Raw genomic sequence first — 21,130 nt, 5'->3', positions numbered from 1 at the left:
GCTTTTGGCAAGGCAGCGGGCCGAGATTGGTGGAGATGGATAGGGGGTAGGGGGATGGAGGGTGGAGCTAAATTGCTATTCTCTAGCTGTTTGGGAGATGTTGAGAGGCCCAGGAGTTATCGCTTGTATAAACCAGCAGGTGCTGAACAGCAGCCTGTTTTTGTTTATTCTGAGTTTACTGAAGTATAGAGGCTTAGAATCTTGGAAATCTAGAAACCCAAGATCTCATTTTTTCCGATCTTAAGACCCTCTCACATGCCACAGAATATTAGAATTGTAACAGCTAGAACACTAAGCCCCCTAAATTTCATAGAAGAAACGAGATGTAAAAGAGACTGTCTTGGCCTTAGTTTCAGGCCCATTTATTAAATATTTCCTTCATTATTTCTCAACCTTACATCTGGGGGACCTGGGGTATGATAGGTTGGGCTGGAAGGGCTAGGGCCTCTTGAAACCTTACCAAAAGCCCAGGAGTTAAATATCTTGTGGTGTGATGACAGCAGCTGTTAGGGGAGGAAACTAAACTGTAGGGAGACTTGAGTGGACAGCTAATCACCTCATACTCCTGGCTCTTATTGGGATGACATTGGAGCCTGCTCCATACTCAAATTCCTGATCTGCTTTCAACATGCCTGGGAGGTTCTACTGGTCCATCTTGTATCTGTCCAGTCTTGTTTTATACCACGATACCTGCTTACCCTTTTCTTCAAGCTCCAGCCACACTGGCCTCACAGTTTCTCTCAGTTGTCTTTTCAAGTCTTTGCAAATACTCTTCTCTAAGACTTGAAATCTTTGAGACCATGTTTAAGAGTCCTTCCCCATTTACCAATGTAGACCATACTACTAATTACTGCTAGTTAGCAGAGCTACTTATTTGTAGCTCTTGTGATTTTTTTCGGGGGAGGGGGCGGCAGGGAGTTGTTTAGTGCTGGGGATTGTACCAAGGGCACTGCCTAATCACAATTAATGATTTGTCCATTTTACATAAGGTCTTGCCATGTAACCCAGGCCAGTCTTGAACTTCTGGTCCCCTTACTCAGTCTCCTGACTGCTGGAATTGAATTGCAGGTGTATTCTACCACATCTGGTTTAAGTGCCCGCCCCCCATACTATTAGGTAGGTTGCCCTGGCTGTTTTAGAACTCTGGAGACCAGGCTGGCCTCAAACTCAGAGATCTGCCTGCCTCTGCATCCCAACTACTCTGATCAAGGTGTGTGCCACCAGGGCTGGCAAAGTTCTTAACACTTAAAGTGAGGATTAAGTTTACAGGGTGCCCTCTGCCACTCCTGTGATCCCCTAAGACTCCTCAGAATCAAGTCCAAGCTCCTTGGCTTGACCTTCAAAAGCTTGTGTTAACTTCTTCAGCTGCTCTTCAGTCTTGCTGGCTTTTGGATTATAATTCAACACTTACTCTGCTTGGGTTCTCTTCTGTTCTGTTCCATTTGCCGAGCCTGTCTTTTAACACATGAAGTCATCTTTTCATCCTGGAGAGATGGCTCAGAGGTTAAGATCACTGGCAGCTCTTCCAGAGGACCCAGGTTCAGTTCCCAGCACCCACATGGCAGTTCAAAACTACCTATAACTCCTGTTCCAGGGGATCTGACACCCTCACACAGACATCCATGCAGGCAACATACCAATGCACATGGATAAATAAATCATTTTCAGAAAGTCACCTTTTCTAAGTAATTTCAGCTTTCTTGGGCTGTGGTCCTCTATAAGTGTCACTTCTATGCTTTTCAACAGTTTCCTTGAGGGGAGAGTAGCCCCACTTACACAAGGGAAGATGTGTTCAGAGGTGGGACAGTCAAGAGCACTTGGTTTAGGGTCAATAGCTCACCAGTCCAGCTCCTGTCTTCTTTTAAAGCCATGGTTGAACCTAGGGCATCATGCATTTGTTTGTTTGATTTCTGTTCTCATCCTGCCCTTCCCTGCTGCTTTTCTTTTCTGGGCAAAGTGGATTTTCCTTAGTTTCCCCCCAAGATGTCCCTCCATGTAGCTACCATGGTTTCTTATAATGTGATGTGTCTGTTTACTTTTTCTTTTTATGTTTTTTTTTCTTTTCCCCGAGACAGGGTTTCTCTGTGTGGTTTTGGAGCCTCTCCTGGTACTCGCTCTGTAGACCAGGCTGGCCTGGAACTCACAGAGATCCACCTGCCTTTGTCTTCTAAGTGCTGGGATTAAAGGTGTGTGCCACAACTGCCTGGCTTCTGTTTACTTTTTCTAAAGTCTGAGAACTTCTTGAGAGCAGAAACCAGATCTAGACCTTCTCTGGTCAATACAAAGCATAGGGCTTGACACAGACATAGCCTTGAGAAGCCTTTATAGAAAATGACAAAGAGTACTTGTCCCAGAATTATAGAAGTATACATATGTATATTTGATTTTGTTCATTTTTTTAATTTGGTTTTTCAAGACAGGGTTTCTCTGTGTAGCCCTGGCTGTTCTGGAACTCTCTCTATAGACCAGGCTGGCCTTATACTCACAGAGATTCACCTGCCTCTGCCACTGGAGTGCCGGGATTAAAGGCGTGAGCCACCAACACCTGGATGAAATTTTATTTATTATTGTGCATGGATGTGTGTGTTTGTGCTTGTGATTTTGTGTGTATAGAGGCCACTGGATAGCATTTGGGAGTTGATGCTCTTCTGCCACCATGGATTCCAGAGATTGAACTCAAGTTTCAGGCTTGTGTAGTAGTAAAACACATTATTTATTTATTTAATTAATTAGGTTTTGTAAGATAGGGTCTCAAATTTGCTTTGTAGTTGAAGATGACCTTGAACTCCTGATCCTTCTGCCCTGACCTCAAGTGCTGGGATTCCAGCTGTGTACCATCACACTTTGCTGTATGTCTTCTGGCTACATATATTAAGCCTTTGTTGGATAGGGTGGTCTTTGCTTTTAACTGAAACTTGGGGGCTGCAGAAAATGCCTGAGGGAGTAATTGTATGTGTATGATGCCTCTGAGGAACAATGGGACCCTCACACTCACTTTCCTGGTGGTGAAAGGGGAGCTCAGACATAGAGATGCCTGACTGGGATGTTCACCTGATACAGGTCTCAGGAAGTGTTAGCCCTTTGATACGATGCCATAGTGAGGCAAGAGACACGGACTGGAGAAATGTCATTCTTGCTGTCACAGAACTGGAAGTATCACCCTGATGGCAGTTTTAAGTGGAGCCCTAAAAGGCATAAGTGATGCTTTAGTGGATGGGCTCTATTAGCTCTCTGCATATTCGTAACTTCAGAACAATTTTCGGGGAGCCTATTTTATTTGAAAAAGATGCATTAAGGTTCTACTGTAGTTGCAGTCTCTTTGGATTAGTTTTATTATTAGCTTCCATTTTCGAATCTCACTATTCTTTTCTTTTTTGGTTTTTTTTGAGCAGGGTTTCTCTGTATAATTTTGGAGCCTACCCTGGCACTCGCTCTGTAGACCAGGCTGGCCTCGAACTCCAGAGATTCACCCGCCTCTGCCTCCCGAGTGCTTTTTTCTAAGCATTTTGGTAAGCATTTAGCACACATAGTCTCACTTAATTTCCCTGGTAACCTCAAAAGGCATTACGTAATTTTCCCCAGCTTACAGTGGTAAACATAGTTTCAGAAGTCATGCTGGGAGCAACACTACTAGTAAATGTTGAAACACAGATGAGAACCCTATCTGTGTCTCCTATGGCTCCCTAGAGGCCACTCAACATCCCCAGGTGCCACTTGTCTGCCCTAAAGCTTGGCCTATTTCTTGGAGTGATTATGTGATAAAGGAAGAAAATACTTCCAAAGCTCCCCCGGAAATGCCACGGAAGTTGAATGCTGCAGTGAAATAAACTAAATGGTGAAAATAACCTCCCCACGTTTTCGGAGTGGTCTCAATGCTCTACAACTTACAAAACAGACTCAGAAGATACGGAACAGCAGAAGGCAGGATCAGAGGGGTGTTAGTCCCAGACTGCTTTAACTCCCAGACCTTCTGTCTCTCAGAATCAAGCAGGTCACATCCCCTCTTGGTCTGGAGCCTGTCAATCAGTGCTCTGAGAAAGGCAGTGTGTTGGCCGTTGTCCCCCAGGGAGCAGAGACAAGACCTGTTGGTTCCTGGAGACAGCTAGGGTAGCTTCTACTCAAGAGGTAAATATGTAGGTTTTAGATTTCTGGGGAAGTCGAATGCTCCTTCATCTTTTGAAGCTCTCCCCACATCTTTCTAGATGAGCTGTTCAGAGAGCTTTGATCCTGACAGAAAAGGACTTCTAGGTTTCAGCTTAGGCTTTCCCTTGCTGCCCCCCCCCCCACCAAAGCCAGAGTGGGGGGGGGTAAGGTAAGATGCCTCTGGGGTGTATGATCCCCTAGCCCCTAAAATAACTGATTGCTGGTTGCTGGAACCATATTATTTCCTTGGGGGTCAGAAGACTACTTTTTTTTTTTTTTTTCTTTTTGAGACAAGGTTTCTCTGCATAGCCCTGGCTGTCCTGGAACTCCCTTTGTAGATCAAGCTGGCCTTGAACTCACTGAGATCCACCTGCCTCTGCCTTCCGAGTGCTGGGACTAAAGGCATGCACCACCATTGCCTGGCTTTTTTGTTTATTTTTTGAGATTGGGTTTTTCTGTGTAGCCCCGGTTGTACTGGAATTAGCTCTGTAGACCAGGCTGGCTTCAAACTCACATAGATCTTGCCTCTGCCTCCCAAGTGTTGGGATTAAAGGAACGCACCACCATACCTGGCAAGAACACATATTTCCAGAACAGTGGGGAAGTTATTCAACTCCTCTGTGTCACCTTGGTTCCCCAAGACACAGGCAGGGACAGTGCAGTACAAGAAAGACCTAAAGTTAAGAACTGTGCAGTACTTGGAACAGTGCTGTGTGTAGAGTCTCTCTGAGCCTTTATTTTCCACACTGTGGGTTGGGCATGCTAGTGATCTCATAAGGTTGCAGGGAGGGTTCACAGGAAAAAATTAGTGGTAATAATTGTGATTGTAGCAGGTTTTCTTGGACTGCCAGCCCCCAAATCATGACATGGAGACATTATTATGAACGCTTGGCCTTAGTTTAGGCTTGTTTCTAGCTAGTTGTTTTTTTTTTTTTTTCTTAAACTTAAATTAACCCATTTCTATTAATCTATGTGCTGCCCTGAGACTCAGTTACCTCATCTAGATGCTGTCCATCCTGCTTACTTGCTGTGTCTGTCTGTCTGGGCCCTGGCTAGCACACCTTTTCTCTCTTCTCGCTAGGCCTGCCATCCCTCCTCTGCCTAGCTATTGGCCGTTCAGCTTTTTATTAGACCCTTCAGGTGCCTTAGGCAGGCAAAGTGAAACAACAACACATCTCTACATAGTCAAACAAATGAAGCATAAACAAAAGCAACACATCTTTACATAGTTGAATAATTATTCTGTTACACAAATAAATGCAACACATCTTTTTTGAATTTATTTATTTATTGTGTATACAGCATTCTACTCCCATATATATCTGCACACCAGAAGAAGGCACCAGGTGTCATAACGGATGGCTGTGAGCCACCATGTGGTTGCTGGGAATTGAACTCAGGACCTCTGGAAGAGCAGTCGGTGTTCTTAACCTCTGAGCCATCTCTCCAGCCCATGCAACACATCTTTACATAGTCAAAAAATTATTCTATTCCACAACATGTAATAGTATCAATATCTAACATTTGTTGAACATTTTCTGTGTGCTTGCCAGGTATGGTGGCTCATACCTGGAATCCTCAATTGGCAGATAGAGAATACTGAGTTTGAGGTTAGCTAGGACTATACATAGAAACCAGCCTGGATCTTTGTAGATCTATCCCAGAGAAACCAACAAATATGAGAGCCTGTCTCTAAGACCAAAGAACTAACTTGTTGAATCTTCATAATAATAATATTTATTATAACATGTAATCCCCATTTTAAATTGATGAGAAAGCTGGGTTAACTGACGTGTACAAGGTCATAATGAGATGATGGGGTCAGGATTTGAATTTAATAGTGACTGATAGCATTTCCTAAGTTCTTGAATGCTGTCCCTGGTTATTTGGCCTTGTTAATCCTCATGATATCCCCTGGACCTTGGCCATATTCTGCTGTAGTGGCTGAAGATGCTGAAGCCCATTTTCTCAGGGCACTCAGTGTGAGTTAGTGATGTCAGTGTTAGGATGAGTGTGTATCAGGAGCAGCCTGCTGGGAGGTTCTGCTTCTCTTTGCACATAGTCGTAAGGTGTGCTCACTGTACGTTCACTTTTTGTTTGTCTGTTGGAGACAGTGTCTTACTATATAGCTCTGACTGTCCTGGAATTCATTATGTAGACTAAACTGCCCCCCCCCCCCCCCGATTTTAAGATAGCATCTTGCATTTCTTTCTTTTATTCTCTCTCTCTCTCTCTCTCTCTCTCTCTCTCTCTCTCTCTCTAAGACAGTGTCTCCCTATGTAGCTCTGGATGTGCTGGAACTCATTATGTAGACTAAACTGGCTTCAAATTCAGAGATCTGCCCAAGTGATGGGATTAAAGGTGTGTGCTACTGCCCCAGCACTCAGGAGGCAGAGGCAGGCAGAGCTCTGAGTTTGAGGCCAGCCTGGTCTACAGAGTGAGTTCCAGGACAGTCAAGACTACACAAAGAAACTCTGTCTCATAAACCAACCCCCCCAAACAAAACAAAACAAAACAAAGCAAAACAACAACAACCAAAAAAAAAAAAAACCCTTTCTTAAAAAAAGCCCAACTAACCAACCAACAAAAACACGCCAAAGGTGTGTGCCACCACCCCCAGATAGTATCTCACTTTCTAGACCAGAATAGCCTCAAACTTGTGGCTCTTTTCCTGAGTGCTGGAGTTACAGGTGTGAGTCAATGCACATGACTCATTTATTGGATTTACTACTCTAGCTGTTGGCAGACTTTCCCTTGATACAAACTGAGACCTCTTCTTTGAGCTCCAGGGCCTTTGTAAAAGTTTAGTTTAAGGAGTAGCAACACTGGTTCCCTCCTCCTCCCCTAGACATGGCTTCTTGCTCTGTCTGGTACTGTAACCTGCTTAAAACAATCAATGTCTCTTTCATGGGTCAAAGGACAGACCTAATTCATCTCTGTCATTTTTTGGCCCTGGATGCACACTCCTATGGATGAATCAAATCTAGACTCTTTGGCCTCAACTTGACAGTGATGGGAATTCTAGATGACATAAAAATTTTGGATGTTAGTGTTTGAACCTAAATGAAACTGCTTGTGGTTTTGATGACCAGCTCCAAATAGACATTGGTCCCACACCCTTCCTGTTACAGACATCAGGTCAAATCTGATCAATTCAAAGCATCAGCGAGGTAGTTGGAGACATAGAAATGATGAGAAAAGAAGAAATAACCCTTCCTGGACTTTTCAGTTCCCTGGTAAAGAACACTAGCTTCAAACAGGGGTAAGATTACAGCATGCCTGACATACCAGGAGACTGAGGCAGGAGAAGGCAAAGAGCCTCCAAAGAGGAAACAGAATTTAAAATAGAAACTCTTGACTGAATGAGAGAGCCATTGAGCAATGGATGAGGAAAGCTAGCTCAACACCAAGCAAAACTGGTTGAATCTGAGGGGCCAAATGAGAAAGAGTTTCTGTCTTTATTCATTTTTGGAATAGTAATAGATCATGCTACCAATGCTCAGACTGAAGGGGCGATCCACTGAACCTCAGATTGCATCTCCACACTGCACTGCCCTCCTCCAAGCTTCAGACTGCTGCCTGAGACTGTACTGAGCTCCTTATATACTCCCAAATGCTGGGATTAAAGGCATGAGCTCTGTTTCTCTTTTAGACTGGTTCACTCTCATATAGCCCTGGGTGGCCTTGAACTCACAGAGATCCATCTGCCTGTCTCCTGAGTCCTGGGATTAAAGGTGTGTGCTCAGCTTCTATGGCTATGGCTAGCTTTGCATTCTGATCTTCATTGGCTTTATTAGATCATAAACAATATGTCACCACAATAGTGTGCCATATACTTTATTCTAAGCCAGAGACAAGCATGGAACAAAATTTATATTCTAGCAGAAGACAATAAACCAACAAGTCAGGTGTATTATGTGTTAAATGCTGATAGCTGTCATGCAGAAAAAGGAAGCAGAGAAAGAAGGTTTGGGGAGCCCTGGGACTATCAGCTGTGGCTCATCTGTAGTCACAGCTATTGGCAGGGGGCTAAGGCAGGATGATGAGTTCAAAGTCAGCCTCAAAACAGACAAGTCAGTCATGGTTGTAATGCCAATACATGCCATGTAGAGACACAGTTCTTTTCATAGGCTGTGGCAGAGGCCATGGGACCTTACAAGATCATTCCCGAATACCTTGCAGTGGACGACGTAACTCAGATGCACCTGGAGCTTGGGAAGCACATATGCATCGGAGACCCTCACTTTGGAAGTGTTCATGATGCCTGTAGTCCCTAGTGTGCTCTGTATGACACAGTTCATACAGGGCACAGTTTATCCAGCAGAGAGGGGGCATTTTGGGTGTACTACCTCACTTTTTTTATAGGCTTTATCTTTTTATTTCTCTGTTTCTTTGTGTTTGTGTATATGCATGCAGGTGCCCGTTGAGGCTAGAAGAGACCATCAGATTCCCCTGGAGCTGGAGTTATGGCCATTGTGAGCCATTGGATTTGGTGCTAGGAGTTGAATTTGGGCCCTCTTGAGGAGCAAGTGCTCTAGCCATTGAGCCATCTCTATAGCCTCATGTTGTGGTCTTTTTTTTTTTTTTTGGCAAGACTGTTGTTCTTTCTCTTTTTGTGTGTCATGCTGGAATTGAGGACACACATTTTTAGGTTTATTTATTCATTCTAGTTTATGTATATGGAAGCCTTACCTGTATGTATGTATGTGTTCCATGTGTACGCCTGCCTTCAGAGGTCAGAAAAGTGTGCTGGATACCATGAAACTGAAGAAAAGGATGATTGGGAACTACCATGTGTGTGTTGGGAACCAAACTTGGCTCTACTGTGAGAGCAACAAGTGCTCTTAGCCTCTGAGCCATCTCTCTAGCAGAGGGCTATTGTATATCACATGAATGAGAGATTTCCTGTGTATCTATCTATACGAGGAACATACTTGCTTGGGCATGGTCGTGCATACATGTGATCCTAGGTAGTGGAGGCAGGAGGATCAGGAGTTCAAGGCCAGTCTCTGGTGTGTAGGGAGTTTGAGGCTAGCTTGGGCTGCATGACACATTGGCTCAAACAGCTAAACAAAACACAACAACAACAAAAAACAAAACCTGAAAATTAAAAACAAAATAAAAAACCTCAAATAATTCTGCTATACTTCATTTACTTGCTTATTATATACATGGTCTCGCTGCAGTCCGGATGTCCTGAGTGCCGGATTACAGATGACCACCAGAGCCAGCTTTTTTGCTGTAATTCTTTAAAAATATAATTTATTTAACTTTATTTTATGTGCATTGGTGTGAAGGTGTCAGATCCCCTGGAACTGGAGTTACAGACAGTTGTGAGCTGCCCTGTGGGTGCTGGGAATTGAACCCAGGTCCTCTGGAAGAGCAGTCAGTGCTCTTAACCTCTGAGCCATCTTTCCAGCACCTTTGCTGTAATTTTTTTTTGTTTCTTGAGACAAGTGTTTCTCTGTGTAACCCTGGCTGTCTTGTAACTCAGAGATTTACCTGCCTCTGCCTCCTGAGTGCTGGGATTAAAGGTGTGCTACAGCTGCTTTGCTCTCTTTAATATATATATTAAATATATATTTAATATATATATATTATATATATCTCTTTAATATATATAATCTTTAATATATCTTGATGTTGTGGAATATTATTTTAACTGTGTAAAGGTGTGTTGCATTTTTTCTGCTGCCTTTGCTTTTGCTAATGATGCAAAGATGCATTATGTTGTTTGATTAAATAAAATTAACCTGGGGGTCTGGAGGCTGAGTTAGCAACTAGCTGACAGGAAGTGGTAGGGAGGAACTAAGCATAGGGAGGGTTCTTTAGTGGGGGCTGAGCAGAAGGACAGCCTTTTTTTTTTTTTTTTTTTTTTTTTTTTTTTTCTGGAGACTCAAGCAAGGAGAGAAAGTTAGCTACTTGCTATTCAGCCTCTCTGAGCAAGCAGAATTTCTCCTCAAACTTTGAATGCTGAGTTCTATAGAAAGATAGAGATCTAGACAAAGTTTCCTTTAGCAGCTGTGACAGAGCCACTGCAGAGTTGCAATTGCCAGTTGGGACAGTAGTTGGTTAAGGTGTAGCCACTGTATTGAATGCAAAATCATATAGGTGCCCAATGTGGGATGCCATAATGTAGTTAGTTTTTTTTTTATTATTACTCTTTAGGAACCTACCATCTAGAGGCTTATTCTTATAAATGCCCAGCCTTAGCTTGGCTTGATTCTTGCCAACTTTTCTTAAATTATCCTATTTCTCTTTAACTACATTTATATCTCTGGTATTTTTAACATTTATTCTATATATCTTTCTTGCCTTTTTACTCTGGCTGGCATCCTTCTCTCCTCCTTTTCTAGCTCCTCGAATTTCTCTTGAGCCTAGATTTCTCCTATTTATTCTCTCGGCCTGAAAGCCCTGCCCATTTCTCTCTCCTGCCTAGCTATTGGTTGTTCATCTATTAGACCAATCAGGTGTATTTATTTATTTATTTATTTATTTATTTATTTATTTATTTATTTTTACAGGGCTTCGTTGTAGCTTTGGAGCCTGTCCTGGAACTCATACATAGACTAGGCTGGCTTTGAACTCATTGAGATCCACCTCCCTCTGCCTCCTGAGTGCTGGGCTTAAAGGTGTGCACCATCACTGCCCCGCTTCCAATCAGGTGTTTTAGATAGGCAAAGTAACACAGCTTTATAGAGTCAAACAAATGCAACATAAAAGAATGCAACATATCTTTGCATTATTAAACAAATATTCCACAGCATAAACAAACGTAACATATCTTAAGCTAATGTTTCACAACATCTTGGTCCTCTTTCCTCAGCTTCTCGGGCATAAGTCACCCACACCAGCCTCTTTTTTTGTTTTAGATTTATTATGTGTACAGTGTTCTGCCTGCGTATATGCTTGCATGACAGAAGAGGGCGCCAGATCTCATTATAGATGGTTGTGAGCTGCCATGTGGTTTCTGGGAATTGAAATCAAGACCTCTGGAAGAGCAGCCAGGCCTCTTAACCTCTGAGCCATCTTTCCAACCCCCACCCCCAGCCTTTTGCTCTAATTATTTTTTAAAAAATGGTTTAAAATTTATTTTATTTTATGTGTATGGGTGTTTTGCCTGCATGTATGTTTATGTACTACTTGTGTGCCTGGTGCCCACAGAGGTCAGAAGAGGGTGTCAGGTTGCCAGGAACTGGCGTTGTAGATGGTGGTGAGCTACCAGGTAAGTACTGGGAACAGAACCCAGGTCCTCTGGAAGAGCAGACAGTGCTCCTAACCATTGAACCATCTCTCTAGCCCAGCAGTTTAAATTTAAAGACAGCAAGAGAATATTGTCTTGTTACTATAGGGCAGCACAATGACACTCAGGAATTAAAAAGCCTAGGAGTTTGTTGACATTGAGAGGAGATCCGAGGAAAGAAGGACAAGAGCCAAGCAATGTCTGGGGTTGGAACAACATTCTAGGCAGGAGGGTAACAAGAGCAAAGTCCTTGAGGAACAAGGGGGAAGGGGAGAGACACCCAGGTGAGAGCAATGAATGGGGCCAGGTAGGATATAAATTGCAGCCATAAGGAAGACCTTGATTTTTTAGTCTTATTGAAGTTTATACTGACATTTGAAACAAGTATGTGAGTGAGAAAGCCTGGTGCTCCTGGGGCAAGCTCCAGCTCTGAGCTGCAGACTCTGGGCTCAGTTCATCCAAGCATTCGGGGAGGGAGTGCTTCATTCCAGGGCCTATGCTAGAAAATAGGGAGGGACACCCTCACCTTAGCTATGGAAGAAGAAAACTTTTCAGGGTTTGGGGGTATCCTGCTTTCCCACCGACAGGAGTGCTATTGTCAGTGTGCCTTGATAAATGGCCAGCTTGGGAAATGAATAGGTTAATAACTGCAGACAAAAAGGAAGGAAGCTGCTGCGGTGGTGGTGGCCAGGCGCAGGCCTTTATTCCCAGCACTCGGGAGGCAGAGGCAGATGGATCTCTGTGAGATAGAGGCCAGCCTGGTCTACAGAGTGAGTTCCAGGACAGGCTCCAAAGCTACACAGAGAAAAGCCTGTCTCAAAAAACAAAACCCAACCCAAACCAAACCAAAAAACAAAAAACAAAACAAAACAAAACAATAACAAAAAAACCAAAAAAAAAAAAAAAAACAAAAAAAAAAAAAAAAAAAAAAGAAGGAAGGAAGCCAGAGAGTGTGGAAGTGAAGGCAGGAAGAAGGGACAGCCCTTGGCAGTTGTCTTCTGTGTTTGTGGAAGCCCTGTTTCCCCCCTGATTTTAAGTGCTACCCCAACCTGAGGAGAAGACGTGGATGAGTCAGGACAGGTGGCCTGGACATGAGATGTCTGCCTGTTGACGACTCACGCTTCACTTTTAGAACAGTTTCCAGAAGTGGTGGGCGGGAATGGGCAGGGCAGCTAAATATAGTTCTTGGGCCGCTGAACTATCTGGGAGGGTCTGCCCTCTGTTCAGTATGTGCTTGTCACCTGTTTAGTCCACTCGCTGCCATCTGGCTCTGAGTCCCTGTCCTTGCACTGAGCCTGCTGCTTGCTTGTCTCTGGACACAGCTCTCATCACCCTGCTGTTAGGCCTGTCCCTGACTGGTCCTCCTGGGAATCTTTTTTGCCCTAAGTTCTCCCACCAGATCTGTGAGTCCTGTGGGCCTGGAGACATGGGAGAGGGGAGGACTGGGCATGCCAGAGAGGTCAGTGGGGAGGACAGTTGGGGAGGGGGTCCTGGATAATTCCAGAGGAGCTGGGGCTCAGTCCTAGATCAGAGGCTGAAGCCTGGGCTAAATCAGGAGCGTGGAGAGTGGAACCGGGTCGTGTTTAGAAACTGGGTTTGACAAAGGCCCAACTGGGTCGCGTTTGTTTTTATCTGGGTTGGGAATGGCAATATACACTCACTTTGGGATGATACTAAAGTCCCCTTTGCCCCTTGGCCATAACCAGAGTCTCTTCCAGTATGGGATATAAAGTAGTTATAGGCTGCGGGGCCACAGGCTCAGTGTGCGATTGAGCTGGAATTCGGTCTTTGGATATATCCGACAGACTCCTCTTCCAAGGCTCACCATGTCTGCTGCACCAGGCCTCCTGCGCCAGGAACTGTCCTGCCCACTGTGTCTGATGCTGTTCGATGCGCCAGTGACCGCTGAGTGTGGCCATAGTTTCTGCCGTGCCTGCCTGGGCCGCGTAGCAGGCGAGCCTGCCGCCGATGGTACAGTGCCCTGTCCCTGCTGTCAGGCACCCACGAGACCGCAAGCTCTCAGCACTAATTTGCAGTTGGCACGCCTGGTGGAGAGTCTGGCCCAAGTGCCACAAGGCCACTGCGAGGAACACCTGGATCCACTGAGCATCTACTGCGAGCAGGACCGCACACTTGTGTGTGGTGTGTGTGCCTCACTCGGTTCTCACCGGGGTCATCGTCTTCTGCCTGCCGCTGAGGCCCACGCACGCCTCAAGGTGCGGGACCCAGCAGGGGTCGGGGTGGCACTGGACGGCTGAATAGAGCGGGGTCTGACCCTGGGATTGTATTTGTATTGTTGATTTGTATTAAGAGCTTCAGAGGATAGATGCCCCGGTTGCTAAACGAGGGTGGGCGGGCTCGATGGCCAGGAGAGGTGGCCAAAAGGCCACACAGGAGCCTTCTTGCTGAGCAAAGCCCACAGGAACCTGCTGAGAGCAGCGTGCAGAATAGCGCTTACCTGGCTGAAGTACTCCAGCAAGCCTAGAAATGCCTGAGGGGGATCTGACCAAACCGTGGGTGTGCCTGGCAGATTGAGATTGTGTTACCGCCTGCTGCCCACGCGCTCTTGGGTGAATTCGTGAACCTGCTAGGATTGGCCTGTTTGCAGGGTGGAGTACCTGGTATGACTAGCTGACAGCACGTTAAAGGCGAGACCAGGAGTCCCCGAACCCGGCTGTCCATTTGTGTACTGTGCATGGCAGAGGTCCACTCATCCCTGAAGCTGCTAAACTTGTGTGAGCCTGACATTCCAGAGTGATGTGGGAAGGGCAAGGCACATCTGGTCAAGGCTCACGGTGGGTAGGTTAGAATATATCCCTTACACATTCTTGCTCTTCTGAAGTTGCACCAGGAAAAATATCCAGTTATAGTCTAACAGTCATGCCGGGTATACATGCTCCTATAAGTCATGCATATCACAAATTACATGCATGCAGATACTAGCAGATATGTGCCCAGCTGGTTCAGAGGGGTCTGCTATTAAGCATTTATTAGGCTGTGGAAAAGCGAACAGATGCAGAGGTTGGGGGAGGAAGTAGGGTCTGGAGCGGTTCTTCTTCAGTTCGGTGAAGCTGCTGCTATTGTCTTCCCATGCCTCAAGGAGAAGGCATCAAATTGCTTTATAAATGGTTGTGAGCCACCACGTGGGTGCTGGGAATTAAACTCAGGACCTCTGAAAGAGCAATCAGTGCTCTTAACTGCTGAGTCATCTCTCCAGCCCTTTAGCCCTAAGCTTTAGGAGGTCTGAAGAAGGAGATCCTAGAAAACAGACCAAAAGAGGAAGGGAACGGGAAGGCTCTGGGACCTGATGTCTGGAGTTTAGGCAAGTTAAAGGGTTTGCGTCAGGAATCCACTTAGCAGACTCAGAGTGGTTGATCAAATTCCTCAGTACTGGGGGCTCACACTGCTTTTCCAAGCTGTGCCGACCATTCCTGCATACCCATGTCCTCCTGCAGCATGGTTGCTATGAGTTTGGCACTGTAGTCCTTGAAGTAGAAGGCAACCGGCCTGTTGGTGGGGTTGGTGGCATCCAGCATCCCAAGTTCCTCTCACCTCCCAGAATGTGTTGAAAGTCCTTGAGAGTACCACCACCTTCAAGTTTGAACTTCTAGAGCCAGCCAGCAGTCAGGCTCTCCGGCACCTTCCAGACGGTGCTTGTTTGCCATGGCCCAGCCCTTCGCCCCTCTGACTGCAGGCACCCAGAGCAATCAGGCTGGCCTCAAGAGAGGACATCTGAGGTGGAGACTGATCTGGCAGCTGGCCAGGAGCGCTTGGTTCAGCCCCGTGGCTTCTTCTGGGGGAGTATTCCTCAACAAACAACACTGGTTTTCAGTGTCCCCAGGAGAAGGGTCACTTGGTTGAAGTGAGGGTGTGACTGTTCCCATTCTGCATAGGAGGAAACTGGGGAAACGGATGCCAGTAAGAGTAGTAAGAAGGCAGAGATGACTGTGGCAGAAACCTTTAAAAGCTCTTCCGTGTTTGCACTTCAGAGATCCCTAACCAGACCACAGGGGGTTCAACTGATTCACAGAGGGTATATACATTACATTTCCTGTTCTTAGAGCCCATAGGATGTAAAAAAAGCCCATAGGGCACCAGGCTGCCTGGGACTGGATTTTTAAGTAAGGGATGAAATGATTGCACTCCTCCTCCTTTCTCTTCCACTTTCTTCCCCTTCCCTTTCTTCTTCCTCCCCATTTCCCTCCTCTTCTCTTCCTTTTTTACTTCTTCTCTGAGACAGGGTATTATTATGTGCCCCAGGCTGACCTCAAATGTGTGGTCCTCCTGCCTCAGCCTCCTGAGTGCCAGGGTAACAGAATGCACTATCACGCCCAGCTTCCTTTCTTTTTCATAATTCTTCATTCATTTCTGGAAGCCTGCTGTGTGCCATGTGCTATACTTTCCTGTGTGGTGGTGATCTTGTGTTTGGATCTTTGCAAGGCCCTCTCCTGGGGTTAACTGCTTGGGGGTGGGGTTGGGGAAAGTAAGGTCAATGGGGAGTTAAGAAGACAGACCATGGTGGGCAAAGATACTAGGATGAAGTATGGCCAGGCCCAGAGGCATGCAAATGGATTGGGGCCTAAGCAGAGGGCTGGAGAAGGAGCTGGCATTGAGGGGAGAAGTACAGACATCCAGATAAGGGGGCTGTTGTTCTGGGGTGGCACTTCTAGCATCTCTTTTATCCTATCCCCTAGGCCCAGCTTCCACAGCAGAAACTACAGCTGCAGGAGGTGTGCATGAGAAAGGAGAAAAGTGTGGCCGTGCTGGAGCATCAGTTGGTGGAGGTGGAGGTGAGGGGTCAAGGGTGGCAGAGCCTTGAGACTGTAGGCTCAGGCTGAGGAACCCTAGATGAGAATCTTCTCATCCCTCTCTCAGGAGACAGTGCGTCATTTCCGGGGAGCTGTCGGGGAGCAGCTGGGGAAGATGCGGGTGTTCCTGGCTGCCCTAGAAAGTTCTTTGGACCGTGAAGCAGAACGAGTTCAGGGTGAGGCTGGGGTTGCCTTGCGGCGGGAGCTGTCGAGCCTGAATTCTTACCTGGAGCAACTGCAGCAGATGGAGAAGGTGCTGGAGGAGGTGGCTGACAAACCACAGACAGAGTTCCTTATGGTAAGCACCACAGGACTTCTTGTCATATGGGGACCCTGAAGCCCACAGCAGTGAAAGGATAAGCTAGGGCTTCGTGGCAAGAGTTGGGTCTCCGAACTGTTGTTCAGATTACACAGTGCATAAAGGTTTAAGTGGAACCATTCATGTCATAAATGGTATAGGCTTGTATGTCTACTAGGACGGTCTTGTAACAGGTGGATGTATGTCTCTGGGATAAGGAAGGGCACCTTTTTATGCTCACATAAAAGTTAATATCCAAGAGTGGCTTTGAGTCCCGGGTTCCTTTTGGCTTTTCTGACCTTTCTGACCTCACACTCATCCTCGGTTGTCTGCTTCATTGTCAGAGCTCCCAGAGCCCCTTCCCCCCTGTTTTATCTCTATTCTTGTTCTCTCTTTCTCCAGAAATACTGCCTGGTGACCAGCAGGTGAGAAGCTGTCTCTTTCTCTTGCTGAACTTGCTTGCACCAGTCTTCCAGGGACACCCTCTCTTCCAATGTGCTTTTCTCCTCACTCAGCTAATGGCCATTTCTGTGCACTTTGTATTGAACACAGAAATGAAACAGCCTCTGTCCTTACCCCTGGGGACCTCATATACTGGTGCCATGGTGCCACAGATGTGGACAGGCCACAGGTATCATTTCAAGACTGCTGGGAGGGAAAGGGGGAGCCAAAGGAGACTTCCCAGAAGAACGGACATTGGAGTTGGATCCTAGAGGAATGGACAGAAGTTGGGGAAATAACATTGCACATGCAGGCTGGCCTTGAACTCACAATGTAGGCAGACCTGGAACTAATGATCTTGGCCTCTCAAATGCTAGGATTATTGGTATGGATCACCGTGCCAGGCTTAGGCATTTTAGAGAGTACATTTTATATTCAATTGTATCATATACATTCATATTGTACAATTGTCATCCTCATGCTTTTCCAGAGTTTTTTCCATATTCCCAAACAGAAATTTCAGTGCAAGAGTTTGAGGCAGGGGTGTGATGTGGGGAGATCATGAAAGCCCCTCTCCAATAATTTGTGTCCTCCTGTCCCTGGAGCAATTCCTTCTGCTCCACCCACCCCCCGCTCCCAACATCACCTCTCCACCCTTCTGTACTTAGGCTGCAGAAAATCCTGTCAGAGTCACCACCACCTGCAAGACTGGATATCCAGCTGCCTGTCATTTCAGATGACTTCAAATTCCAGGTGTGGAAGAAGATGTTCCGGGCTCTGATGCCAGGTACTGAGAGGGGTGGCTCTGGGTTTGTATAACTGTGGGGTTGGAGGGATGCCCAAGATACAGAGAGTGGCCTCTCAACCCCACCTTGGAAAGCCATGGAAGAAGATACTCTTTGCTTTTTGGATGCTTCCTTGTGAGAGCCTGGAGTTTGCAGTGGGTAAATGACAAAGGAGAGCACCCAGCTGACCCCAGAAGTGCTGCTGTGGCTGGGTCTCAGCCACTGACTCCGTGATGCTTGGCCAGTTCTTGTCCTTCTCTGACCATTGAGATGAAGGTGCCTTCTGGCTGGGGACTGAGGTTTTGGCAGAGTTCCTGGGACCCTGGGCACAATACTGCATCCGACACTGCCTTTGGGAACCTGTGACTGGGATCCAAGAACTCAGCTTCCTCTCTTAGAAGCTAACATTTCTAAGTGCCCATAAGATGCGCGCGTGCGCGCGCGCGCACACACACACACACACACACACACACACACACACAGCTGTCCAGCCTTTACTGCCTCTGGTCCGGGTGGTGTGGGAATGAAAAGAACTCTGGTTTACTCAAAACTCCCCCCCCCTCCCCCGAGACAGGGTTTCTCTGTGGCTTTGGAGGCTGTCCTGGAACTAGCTCTTGTAGACCAGGCTGGCCTCGAACTCACAGATATCCTCCTGCCTCTGCCTCCCGAGTGCTGGGATTAAAGGCGTGCGCCACCAACGTCCAGCTTATTCAAAACTCTTAAAAATATGTATATTTTATACATGTGAATGCTGTCTTCATGTTTACCTGTTTGCCAGAAGAGGGCATCAGATCCATTATAGAGGGTACTGAGCCACCATTTGGCTGCTGGAAATTGAACTCAGGACCTCTGGATCCTGAGTGATCTTAACCGTTGAGCCATCTCACCAGCCCTGGTTTATTAAAAACTTTTAAGGCTCAGAGACTACATCAAGACAGACAGAATCGGGTTTCCTGGCTCCTGTTCTGTGCCTTGGGCGTTTTTGTGGGCCTCAGAAACCACCACTCATTTGGTATTCCCCAGTCCTGCCTACCACGTGTCTCACTGTGCAGCTGAGCAAACGCAAGTGGTCTTGGGGAGGGTGAGAGGAGTCTAAGGTCCCTAAGTTGGTTGGGAGAAGGAAGGCTCCGCGGAGCCAGCCTGACCATTGTGTGTCTGTTTGGCAGCGCTGGAGGAACTGACTTTTGACCCCAGCTCTGCGCACCCGAGCCTGGTGGTGTCCTCTTCCGGTCGCCGCGTAGAGTGCTCCGAGCAGAAGGCACCGCCAGCGGGAGAAGACGCGTGCCAGTTCGACAAGGCGGTGGCGGTGGTGGCTCAGCAGCTGCTGTCCCACGGCGAGCACTATTGGGAGGTTGAGGTGGGCGACAAGCCGCGCTGGGCTCTGGGCGTGATGGCGGCTGACGCTCCCCGGCGTGGCCGGCTGCACGCGGTGCCCTCGCAGGGCCTGTGGCTGCTCGGCCTGCGCGACGGCAAGGTCCTGGAGGCGCACGTGGAGGCCAAGGAGCCGCGGGCACTGCGCACCCCCGAGAGGCGCCCGGCGCGCATCGGCCTCTACCTGAGCTTCGCCGATGGTGTGCTGGCTTTCTATGATGCGAGCGACGCCGACGCGCTTGCACCCCTCTTTTCCTTCCACGAGCGCCTGCCAGGGCCCGTGTACCCTTTCTTTGACGTGTGCTGGCACGACAAGGGCAAGAACTCTCAGCCGCTGCTGCTCGTGGGGCCTGACAGTGAGCAGGCCTGAGCTCTGACAATGGGGAGGAGACCTGGTCCTTTGTCAGGCCTGGAGTGGGCTGGGCGGGTTTCTAGGGCTGAAGACTGAGGGGTGAGGGGTGGTGAGGGAGGGGGTGTTCGTCTCATAGAGTTCAGAGAAGTACACAGGTTGGGATGGTCAGGGGACTTGATGAGGAGGGATAGAGGGATACGGCGATTAGTCAGATCAGTGAGGAAATCTGAGTTTAGGCCAAGAGTTCCGGGAGGAAGCTGAGGTTGAGGGAGGTTAGGGAGAAGGTGGGATTTAGTGGAGGATCTTGGGAAGTCTGTGGAACAATGGTCCCTTCAGCTCTGCAACCCACTCCTGAAGGCCCCTCCTCCTCAAGGCTGCAGTCCCCTCTTACCTGACAGGTTTTCAGTTAGTGCTGAAGTCTAACTGCCTTTCAAAGCCCCCAACAATCCTGACAGAGTGCTGGAGCATTACTGCAATCCCAGCACTCAGAAGGCTGAGGCAGGAGGATGAAAAGTTGTAGGTGGAAGTTTCTGTCCAGCCTGGTCCCACCTCCCTTCAGTCCCAAATAAGCACACAGAGGCTTGTATTAATTATAAGCTATTTGGCCTATGGCTCAGGCTCCTTTGGATTAGTCTGTGTGTCTCCACATGGTCTTGGCTTACCCCAGGTGCCCAGGTCTCCTGCTCCCTCAGCAGCTACAGGGCATCTGGCAACTCACTCTGCATTCCTCTTTCCAGAATTCTCTCCTCAGGTAACCCTGCCTATACTTCCTGTCTGGCTACTGGCCAATCAGCATTTATTCATCAACCAATAAGAGAAACATATATTCACAGCATACAGAAGGACAGAAACCAGCAGGACTCTGTCTCAGACAAACAAATGTGTACAAAACAGTGACTCGATAGAACGTTGCTGTGTTTCTGATGTAGTAGATCTGGGGGAGGTCAAAGAATGTTTCTTGAAGCTGGAGGGATGGCTCAGTGGTTAAGAACACTTGCTGCTCTTGCAGAACATTGAGGTTCAGTTCCCAGCACCCACACTCTGGCTCACAACACTCCAATCGCAATGAATCTGATGGCCTCTTCTGGCCTCTGTGGGTACTTGTACTCAGACATGTGCAGGCAAAACGCTCATACATGTTAATAAAATAAAATAAAAAGATTGCCTCTATATCTCGATATTTATTTCTGTTTCTCTTTGGAGTCAAGGTTTTACTGTGTAGCCCAGGCCAGACTAGAATTCACTGTGTGGCCCAGTTAAGCTTCTGATTCTTGATTCTCTCTCAGCCTCTGGAGTGTTGGGGTTTCAGGTGCACATCACCATGCCTGCTGGCAATGATCGTCGCTTCTAACAAGTTTCTAAATAGTTCTGTAGCTGCTAGTCACCTGAGATCACACCGTGACTAATCAGCTGTCAGTGTAGACAGAGGCATAAGTTTATACATTTCCTGGTTCAACTAACATTTAAAATCTGCCTGACTTAGTGGGAAGAAGGAAGAAAGAGAACAATCCTTAGCTCTTCTCCTTTACCTCTAGAATATGTTACTGTTTGGACATTGAGGAAATCCCCCATGTTTCTCACCAAGAGAAAGAACTTGACATTGTCTCCCTGGGGGCCCTGCTACTGGTAGTAAATAGAGGCTTTCTCTGGGACTCTCAGAATGGCCTCCTTCCTGATGGCTCATACTTT

General features: G+C 47.0%; 1 protein-coding gene across 1 annotated transcript; it reads left to right on the top strand.

Moving 5' to 3' along the window:
- Positions 1 to 12,890: 12,890 nt before the first annotated feature.
- Trim72 (tripartite motif containing 72) lies at positions 12,891 to 19,526 on the top strand. Its single transcript, XM_035441294.1, has 6 exons — positions 12,891 to 13,602; positions 16,081 to 16,176; positions 16,262 to 16,492; positions 16,895 to 16,917; positions 17,602 to 17,720; positions 18,885 to 19,526. The coding sequence occupies exons 1-6, from the start codon at positions 13,213 to 13,215 to the stop codon at positions 19,457 to 19,459; spliced, it is 1,434 nt and encodes a 477-aa protein (XP_035297185.1). The 5' UTR covers positions 12,891 to 13,212; the 3' UTR covers positions 19,460 to 19,526.
- The last annotated feature ends 1,604 nt before the right edge of the window (positions 19,527 to 21,130 follow it).

The sequence above is a fragment of the Cricetulus griseus genome, chromosome 3, assembly GCF_003668045.3.
Source record: "Cricetulus griseus strain 17A/GY chromosome 3, alternate assembly CriGri-PICRH-1.0, whole genome shotgun sequence".
Lineage (NCBI taxonomy): Eukaryota > Metazoa > Chordata > Mammalia > Rodentia > Cricetidae > Cricetulus > Cricetulus griseus.
Note: the sequence above shows the minus strand (reverse complement) of the source record. Positions and strands in the feature narration are given on the sequence as shown.